We start from the raw sequence: 9852 nt of genomic DNA on the forward strand, positions 1-9852 counted from the left end.
TCACATACATGTATATGTGAAGGAGCATAGCTTCATATATATATATATATATATTGTGCCACTCCCTGTAAGAGGCATCTGTGCTAGTTCATGTAAAAAACACACATGCCGATCCATGTGGTTATTCGACTTATCCCCTTCCCCTGAAATTGCTGGCCTTGTGCCAAAATAATTTCAGAGACAATAATGCCTTGATATATGAGTTAATCTAATCCTGGAGACTGCTCCTAAAGTGAAAACTCATTAAGCAAAGCAATAATTTCCCATAGAAGCAATGTTATAAATTGTAATTCATTCCCAGAAAACTATTTTACCTCTAAAATTTATAATACTTGTAAATAAATGACAATAAAACAACAGAAGAATGTAAAGAATATTTTATTTAAAGTAAAAACAATGTTCAGAGCATTTATAAGAAAAACAAATATTATTTATAATTGTTTTCTGAATCACTTTCACTCACACTAGACTTGCACATCACTTGATCATTTATAAGAATATTATTATTATTCCACATCATCACAGATCATTTATAAGAATATTATTATTCTAATTGTTTTTGCGTGGATTTTCCTGCATTTTATATTTTTCACTATATATGTGTGTGTGTGTGTATGAAAAAGTTGAATTATATTTCATCCTTTAATTTGGAGGATTCCAGAAAATGATTTCTAATATAGATTCTTCATATTTTGCTGGTGTAAGTTTGCGAATATGAAAATAATACTTGTATATGGTGTGTTGTGTAAACTTATGGAAAGGAATCCCATAGAACTCAACAAATTTGTTAAAAGTGGAGAAGAGAATATGTTAAAATTTAAGAGAATTTTAATTCACGCATATGATCGTTTCAAACAGCGATATTAAAATCATGCAAATTTATGGTTGCGGAAGGTGGTCTCATTCACTTCTCCTCCACTTATGTCGTCCGATGAAGCGACGGTACTGCGAACATCCAAGACGTGACGTGGCATTCCATCCACAGAAATGTAAGGATGACCCTGGTCTCCCTTTCGTCTCTCACACATCAAAGGGTGGACATGGAAATAATTATGACAGTCACTGGTATTGTTTCTTTCTCATATGACTGCGCTTGTGAGTACTAAAGCTGCTTCTATGAGCAAATGATTTACCGCAGATATCACAATGATATGGCTTCTCACCTGTGTGAGTACGCGTGTGAGTACCAAAGCTGCTTCTATGAGCAAATGATTTACCGCAGATATCACAATGATATGGCTTCTCACCTGTGTGAGTACGCTTGTGATCAATCAAAGTACCATATCCAGAGAATGATTTACCACAGGTATCACAGCAATATGGCTTCTCTCCTGTATGAACACGTTTGTGAATAGTTACGTGACTAGATGAAGAGAATGATTTCCCACAGATTTCACACTGATATGGGTCCTCGCCTGAATGAATGCCTTTATGAACAGTTAAGGCACGTCCATAATAGAATGATTTACCACAGATATCGCAATTATATGGTTTCTCTCCTGTATGAATGTATTTGTGTCTATTTAGGTAACTATTTTCATAGAATGATTTACCACAGATATCACAGCGATATGGCTTTTCTCCTGTATGAATGCGTTCGTGAGTAGTCAAATGATAAATATCATGAAATGATTTACCACAGAGGTCACAGTGTAGATATTTTCCTCTTATGTGAAGCTGTTTGTGTGTCGTTAAATTAGAAGCTTGCGAGAATGACTTACCACAGATATCACAGAAATAGGGCGTCTCACCTGTATGAATACGTCGGTGAGTAGTCAAGTTACCTCTCCGAGTGAACGACTTACCACAGATATCACAGTTATGTGGTTTTTCACCTGTATGAATACGTTGGTGACGGACTAAGTCATTTTTTCCATTGAATAATTTACCACAGCTATCACAATGATATGGCTTCTCTCCCGTATGAATACGTCGGTGAGTGCCTAAGCTACCTTTCTGAGTTAATATTTTACCACAGATATCACATTCAAATGTTGTTTTGCCCTTTTCATTCTTTACATCATTAGAAAAATCAATTTTTTCAGCTTGTTTTTTACATTCATCTTCACACCTATATAATTCATTTTCCATAATCTTCCTTTCTCTTGTCACAGTACACAAATATTTTCCTTCCTTTTGTATATTGCTCTTAACAAATATTTCTACTGATATATCTCCGTCATTAATAATCTTCGTTAATATCTGAAGATGCTGCAAACTGCCTTGTTAATTACTTTAACTCATTAACATTCAGATTACTCTGTCAAATGTAATACTTATTTAAATTCTTGTGAATTAATCATTCATTATCTTATAGCTTTAAGATTCCACTGATATATTGTTTATATCTAGAATGACATTGTAGGATGGGTGTGAGGGCTGGGATCTGGCAGGTTTGAATAAAGAATATGTAGATATTTTATTGAAATATGGCCGGTTTAACCTTTTAGCATTCAGATTCCTTTGTCAAATTTAATGCTTATTTATTCATATTGTCTTGAATGAATTATAGATCATCTCATAGCTTTGAGATTTCAGTGATGTGATTACTTCTTTCAGTTCAGCAGATATATTTTGCAATAATTCCGTATATATTTATAGAAACAGGGTTATACGTGTTATGTATAACATCTTTGCTCAGTCTTTAAGATGTTCAATACGAATGACATTGTTTATATAAAAATTCTGTGATGCAGATGTCATTTTATAATCTGAAACGAAAGAGAAACAACAGTGTCAAACATACAAGATAATTAGAGATTAGAGAGATTAAAAGATTGCAAGTTTTACTACATTTTTATATAGACATGATCATAAAGGTGCAGGCATGGTTGTGTGGTAAGAAATTTGCATCCCAACCACATGGTTCTGGGTTCAGTCCCAGAGTGGCCAATCAAAGCCTTGGGAGAGGATTTGGTAGATGGAAACTCAAAGAAGCTTGACACATACAACGGGCTTCTTTCATTGCTCTTTGGTCAGTCCTGATCGGGGGCAACATGTCGTACCAGAATATTGTTTCCAGTGGTGAGATGTGTCCCCTCTCCACCATGGCCTTGACTGTTCGATGAGGTCTCTGCACAATCCCATTTCCACTTGGCCTGTATGCCATTCTGCAAAAACATGCACTTTCCACCTATCAAGTATCTCCTTCAGTGCCTCTGAATGAAACGTTGTGCTGTTATCCATACGTCCCTGCTGCTAAGAATACATCATTTACAATATGTGCCCTCTCGTCCACAGTACCTGCTCTCAGTTCGCTCCAAACGGCAATCCAGCCTGGCCCAGTCGACCATCGAGAGATATGTCCCTTGCCGGTAGTGTGTTACATCCACTGCTAGTCATCTAAAAAAAAAGGTGGAAACACTGAGACAAAAATGCACACATGAATATATTTAAACTGACATATATTTAATATATTTAAGGCGGCGAACTGGCAGATTCGTTAGCACGCCGGGCGAAATACTTAGCGGTATTTCGTCTAGCGTTACGTTCTGAGTTCAAACTCCGCCGAGGTCAACTTTGCCTTTCATCCTTTCGGGGTCGATTAAATAAGAACCAGTTACGCACTGGGGTCGATGTAATCGACCGAAACTCCTTGTTTGTTCCCTATATGCTTAGCCCCGTGTGGGCAATAAAGAAATGAATTAATTTAAACTGACACAAACTAACAATTCGTTTACAAAATTTGAACTTTCATTTTGTCGATAAATGTGACAGGTAATGAATGAATACGAGCCAACCAAATTTATATTTTCATATTTAAATTCCGATAGAATTGTAATATACACATTCTGAATGGTATTTATAGCAAATGTCATTAATACATATTCATTTTTCTATAACTTAATATTCATAATTTCAGCAGGTTTGGAATAGCATTTATAATTGGTAAAATGTAAATAAATCTTGAATATCCAAAGATTTCTGACTAACAGGTTTGTACAAAGAAAACGAACTTCAGTATAAAATCAAGATGAAATTATTACTTTACTCACAATTTAATCTCACTAGTTATCTTCCATAAAGTCCTTTCCCAGGCAGTTTTGATACAAAAATAGAAATTAATCGAGAAAAGTCAATAATTTTAGACGAGATCAAAGAACATCTGACAGAAGAAATAGCTCAAACAGAAAACTATGAAAATGGGGAATTTATAAAATATGTAATGGTTTTCTTTAAATACCGAAACGAAATTAGATGATGCGGTGTTTCTTCTGGCTGTTTTATGTTCTGAGATCAAATGCAGCCAATGTAAATGTTTACCTTTCATTGCTTAGGAATTATTACTTTACTCACAATTTAATCTCACTAGTTATCTTCCATAAAGTCCTTTCCCAGGCAGTTTTGATACAAAAATAGAAATTAATCGAGATCAAAGAACATCTGACAGAAGAAATAACTCAAACAGAAAACTATGAAAATGGGGAATTTATAAAATATGTAATGGTTTACTTTAAATACCGAAACGAAATTAGGTGCTGCAGTGTTTTTTCAGGTTCTTTTATGTTCTGAGATCAAATCCTGCCGATGTCAATTTTTACCTTTCGGTATCAATAAAATAACGATCCATCAAAAACAGAGATCGATGGTAGATACTTATCGCCCCACACCCCCAATATTAGGTCTATTGAAAAAAAAAAAACCTTTACGCCTAGCGGATAACTATAGAAATAATTATATCAAGGCGAACAACTCACTAATCACTGATCTACCACCTTTAGAAAATCGAAAAATGTTTTAAAACTTATATTTATTACAGCCATATCACGTTGAATGCACTGGTTTTCGTGTGATCACCGAAGTTAAGCTATGTCGAGCCTACCGAGTACTTAGATGGGTAACCGCTTGGGAGGCATACGTGATGAAAGCATCTCACTCACATTTTAAGGAAGCGAGGTGGCAGAATCGCTAGCGCGCTGGACAAAATGCTTCGCTACTTTCTGAGTTCAAATTCTGTCAAGATCGACTTTGCCTTTTATCCTATTGTGGTTGATAAAATGAGTACCAGTTGAACACTGGACTCGATGTAATCCACTAGCCTACTCACCAGATTTCAGACGTTGTGCCTTTATAAGAGATTTTTACTAAAAGACATGATTTAGTGTGAGAAAATGTTAACGTATATAGTTGGTGTGCATAGCATGGCCCCAACACGCATAAGAAAAGGACAAGGAGATGTAATCTTCCTTTTTCACAAATATAACATTTATTACAGCAAAGTTAATACAGTTCATACAAATGCTCTCAAAATATATGACAATAAATTTCTGTTTGCCAAGAGGACAATAAATGTCTGTTTTAAATTTTAGTTAAAAGGGGAAATTAATCTATGTGCATACAAATGTCAGAACTATGCAAATGTGCTATGGAGCATGTTATATCCCACTTGTGTTTGCAGTACAAAATCGAATCACTTGCTCAAATTTAATGGTAAATCCAAAGAAAAGGTGGTGGTGGTTGGGGAATATGTGTGGTACAGCGGATAGAGGGTAATGTTTCATAAAAGTGTGAGGGGCTTATGAATGTACATGTGTGTGTGTGGGTGTATATTATTATATCCTTGCCTTGAGACTGTGTGATAATTGTAAACGAGTGTCACTGCCATACAAGCAGAGTCCATCACCAATCTGCCACAAAAACATGTCTTGGTCAGGGGGAAATGTTATCTTACTTTGAAACAATTGAAGGTTGGCAACAAGAAGGCCATCTGGACAGAAAATCCACCTCAACAAATTGCATCTGATTCATGAGACAGAAGTAGACAGGAAAGCAACAATGGTTTGTCTCTAATATGAATGTTCTTGTGATTAAAGCTGCTTATAAGAGCAAATGATTTGCTACATGTCACAATGATATGGCTTCTCTCCTGTGTGAAAAGGTTTGTAACTAGTTAAAGTGCTATGTTTGGAAAATGATCTCTCACAGGTATTACAGTGATACGACTTCTCTCGTATGAATGCGTTTGTGCCTAGTCAAGTGATGATTTTGAGAGAATGATTTACCACAGATATCACAATGATATGGCTTCTCACCAGTATGAATAAGTTTGTGACAAGTTAAGACACCATTTCTAGAGAATGATTCACCACAGATATCACAGCAATATGGTTTCTCTCCTGTATGAACACGCTTGTGAATAGTTAACTGACCAGTTTCAGGGAATGACTTACCACACATATCACAGTGATGTGGCTTCTCTCCTGTATGAATACGTTTGTGCCTAGTCAAGTGATTATTTTGAGAGAACGATTTACCACAGATATCACAATGATATGGTTTCTCGCCTGTATGAATACGTTTGTGACTAGTTAAGTCACCGCTTCTAGAGAATGATTCACCACAGATATCACAAGGATATGGCTTCTCTCCTGTATGAACACGCTTGTGAATAGTTACATCACCAGTTCCTGGGAATGATTTACCACATATATCACAGTGATATGGCTTCTCTCCTGTATGAATTCGTTTGTGCCTAGTCAAGTGATTATTTTGAGAGAATGATTTACCACAGATTTCACAGTGATATGGCTTCACTCCTGAATGAATGTATTTGTGAACAGTTAAGTTTTGTGCATAAGAAAATGATTTACCACAGATATCACAGTGATATGGCTTCTCTCCTGTATGAATGCGCATGTGTGTAGTTAAGTAACTATTTTCAGAGAAGGATTTACCACAGATATCACAGCGATATGGTTTTTCTCCTGTATGAATGAGTTTGTGAGTAGTTAAATAAGTATGAAAAAATGATTTTCCACAGACGTCACAGTGTAAATATTTTTCTCTTGTGTGAATCTGTTTGTGTGTTTTTAAATTACAAGCTTGTGAGAATGGCTTACCACAGATGTCACAGAAATAGGGCATCTCTCCTGTATGAATATGTTGGTGAATGACTAAGTCAGCTTTCTGAGAGAATAATTTACCACAGGTATCACAGTTATATGATGTTTTGCCCTTTTCATTCTTTACATCATCTGAAAAATCAATTTTTTCAGCTTGTTTTTTGTATTCATCTTCACTCCAATATAATTCATTTTCCATAATCCTCCTCTCTCTTGTCACAGTATGCAAATGTTTTCTTTCGTTTTGTATATTTCTCTTAACAAATTATTTTGCAATAATTCCGTATATATTTATAGAAACAAGGTTATACGTGTTATGTATAACATCTTTGCTCAGTCTTTATGATGTTTAATACTAATGTAGTTTATATAAAAATTCTATGATGCAGAGGTCATCTAATAATCTGAAACAAAAGAGAAATAACAGTGTCAAACATACAAGATAATTAGAAAGCTTCACATATGCCAATTATCAAAATGAATTCAAATTGAAATAAAACAGAAATTCCCTAACCCTGACCCTAAAACCCTAGTGAAAATCGTGCGGGTGTTAACCAGCTATTTTTATCCCATGTCTATACCTCAAATCCAACAAGACTTATTTGAATTGTTGTGTAAACTCTGATAGTTTAGTATGAAGGAATTCGGTAGTAATAAATTTACGTCGCAACTCTCTACGACAAATTGCCTTACTTCTAAACGCACTGTAAATAAACCAATGTAGTAAATATTTTCTCTTTCTTCACTTCTTTCCAACCTGTTAATGAAATTTATTTGTGCAACTATGAAACTGTTTTTATAGCGGCGAAAAAGAACAAACTTATCTTCAACATACATGCACGTTACATACATGTACATTCAACATGTCCTTTCAAGTGTCTCGATATATGGTTAAATGTTTACATCTTGACCCAGAAATGAAAAGTTTGTACAAAGAGAAAATGAACTTATATACCTGTTGTAATTTGGTTATCTATAGTCCGATCTATCTATAGTTCGAAGAAAGAAAACCGTTGGAAAACAGTTTATAGCAGAGACTCCAGCCTAGAAGATCTGAAGAAGAAATTGCAATTCCGAAATATCATCGGACTATAGATAACCAAATTACAACAGGTATATTAGTCTATTGTTTGTTCTATAGTGCATTGTTGTACCATTCTAAACTTTTTATTCTTTATAAATAAAAATAAGATGAAATTATTACTTTACTCACAATTTAATCTCACTCATTATCTTCCATATAGTCCTTTCTCCGGCAGTTTTGATTCAAAACTGGAAATTCATCCAGAAAAGTTGTTAATTTCTAACGAGAGGTGAAAGAACATCTGACAACATTACCATAGTGATCCTATGGTAATGGGGAACTTATAAAACGTGCATTGGTTTGCTTTTCAAATACCGAAACGAAATTGTAGTAGTGAACCAAAATTAATGGCAATTATTCAGGCCAAGCAGTGTTTCTCCTGCTTTGACCTCAAATCTTACCGATGTTAATTTTACCTATCATTGCTTCGGAATAAAAAAAAAACAGAGATCGATGACAGCTACTATTAGGCCTATTCATAACTTTGCCCCTAATGGATAATTGAAGAAACAATCGTATCAAGAACAACTGACCAAATTGCTAATAAAACACCTTTAGAAAATGCGAATGTTTTAAAACTGTTTTTATTAATATTACAGCCATAACAAGTTGAGGTACTACTAAATCAGCGCGGACCCGAACGCGCGAGCTAGTCGTGAGTGGTCGATCCTAACCCTAACCCTAAACACGTATTCATTTACACACGCGGGTTAGGGATAGGGACAGGGTTAGGGTTAGGGACAGGGTTAGGATCGACCACTCAAGACTAGCTAGCGCGGACGCGCGGCTTTAGTAGTACCTCAAGTTGAATGTATCGTTTCTCGTCCGATTACTGTAGCTAAGCAACGTCGAACCTACTGAGTACTTATGGTCGAACGCTTAGGAAACCTATGAGTTGTAAGCATCTCACACACCTTTTTAAGACGGTGAGCTAGCAGAACCGTTAAGCGCTGGACGAAATGCTTAGCAGTTCTAAGTCCGCCGAGTTCGACTTTGCCTTTCATCCTTTCGGTGTCGATAAATAAGTACTAGTTGAGTGCTGGGGTTGATGTAATTGATGAGTCCCCTTCCCCGAATTTCAGGCCTTTAGAGGTAGCTTAGTGTACAGTAATACAGATAAATTCCTCTATTTACATAATTTCGAGGTCTCTTTCTTTCTTTTGTTGTCTTACCTTTTCTATCAATATTTGCACCACTTTTCTGAGAGTACGTAGTAGCCAGTCAGAGTTATATAACTGCTGAAAGTCTCCCGTAAGGGTGAATGTATGATTCAAATTTAATTGGTGTTACTGTATTTACCTACGGGCTTGTGATTTTGTATTTGTTTTCGCTAACGAGCGAGGATTTTGACCAAAAATAAATTGAATAAACATAAACGTGTAGCATATCAGCGATCGAAAGAGAATACTTAGAATATAATATAGCGGCCCTAAAAAGGGCCATTTAAGATACTGACAAAGCAACAGCGACTTAAGCCCTCTCGCCACGAATACGACGAGCAAGCTGGATGTCCTTGGGCATGATGGTCACTCTCTTAGCGTGGATAGCACACAAGTTGGTATCCTCGAAAAGACCAACCAAGTAAGCTTCGCTAGCCTCTTGGAGAGCCATCACGGCAGAACTCTGGAAACGAAGATCGGTCTTGAAGTCCTGAGCGATTTCACGGACAAGTCTCTGGAAAGGGAGCTTCCTGATGAGAAGTTCAGTGGATTTTTGGTAACGTCTGATCTCACGAAGAGCAACGGTACCAGGCCTGTAACGATGAGGTTTCTTAACACCGCCAGTAGCTGGGGCACTTTTCCTGGCTGCCTTGGTAGCGAGTTGCTTACGTGGAGCCTTTCCACCAGTGGATTTACGAGCAGTTTGCTTAGTACGAGCCATCTCGAGATGTCAACAAATAATGAATAAATGACGAGACCAACCGTC

General features: G+C 36.2%; 3 protein-coding genes across 4 annotated transcripts; all 3 read right to left on the reverse strand.

Annotated features, from left to right (window-relative positions):
* Window positions 1-362: 362 nt before the first annotated feature.
* LOC106877982 (zinc finger protein 253-like) lies at window positions 363-6924 on the reverse strand. Of its 2 annotated transcripts, none has more exons than XM_052977989.1 (3): window positions 6840-6924; window positions 3244-3342; window positions 363-2711 (listed from the first exon to the last, which is right to left on the reverse strand). In XM_052977989.1, the coding sequence occupies exon 3, from the start codon at window positions 2089-2091 to the stop codon at window positions 1060-1062; it is 1032 nt and encodes a 343-aa protein (XP_052833949.1). In that variant the 5' UTR covers window positions 2092-2711; window positions 3244-3342; window positions 6840-6924; the 3' UTR covers window positions 363-1059. The 2 variants fall into 2 exon arrangements, with proteins under 2 accessions (XP_052833949.1, XP_052833948.1); XM_052977988.1 differs by lacking the exon at window positions 6840-6924 and adding an exon at window positions 3996-4389.
* On the reverse strand, window positions 5184-8185 carry LOC128251247 (zinc finger protein 239-like). Its single transcript, XM_052977984.1, has 2 exons — window positions 8056-8185; window positions 5184-7246 (listed from the first exon to the last, which is right to left on the reverse strand). The coding sequence occupies exon 2, from the start codon at window positions 7039-7041 to the stop codon at window positions 5929-5931; it is 1113 nt and encodes a 370-aa protein (XP_052833944.1). The 5' UTR covers window positions 7042-7246; window positions 8056-8185; the 3' UTR covers window positions 5184-5928.
* An 813-nt stretch (window positions 8186-8998) lies between these two features.
* Window positions 8999-9846, reverse strand: LOC106877987 (histone H3). Its single transcript, XM_014927061.2, has one exon. The coding sequence runs from the start codon at window positions 9805-9807 to the stop codon at window positions 9397-9399; it is 411 nt and encodes a 136-aa protein (XP_014782547.1). The 5' UTR covers window positions 9808-9846; the 3' UTR covers window positions 8999-9396.
* Window positions 9847-9852: the final 6 nt, after the last annotated feature.

Source organism: Octopus bimaculoides, chromosome 29 (assembly GCF_001194135.2).
Source record: "Octopus bimaculoides isolate UCB-OBI-ISO-001 chromosome 29, ASM119413v2, whole genome shotgun sequence".
Lineage (NCBI taxonomy): Eukaryota > Metazoa > Mollusca > Cephalopoda > Octopoda > Octopodidae > Octopus > Octopus bimaculoides.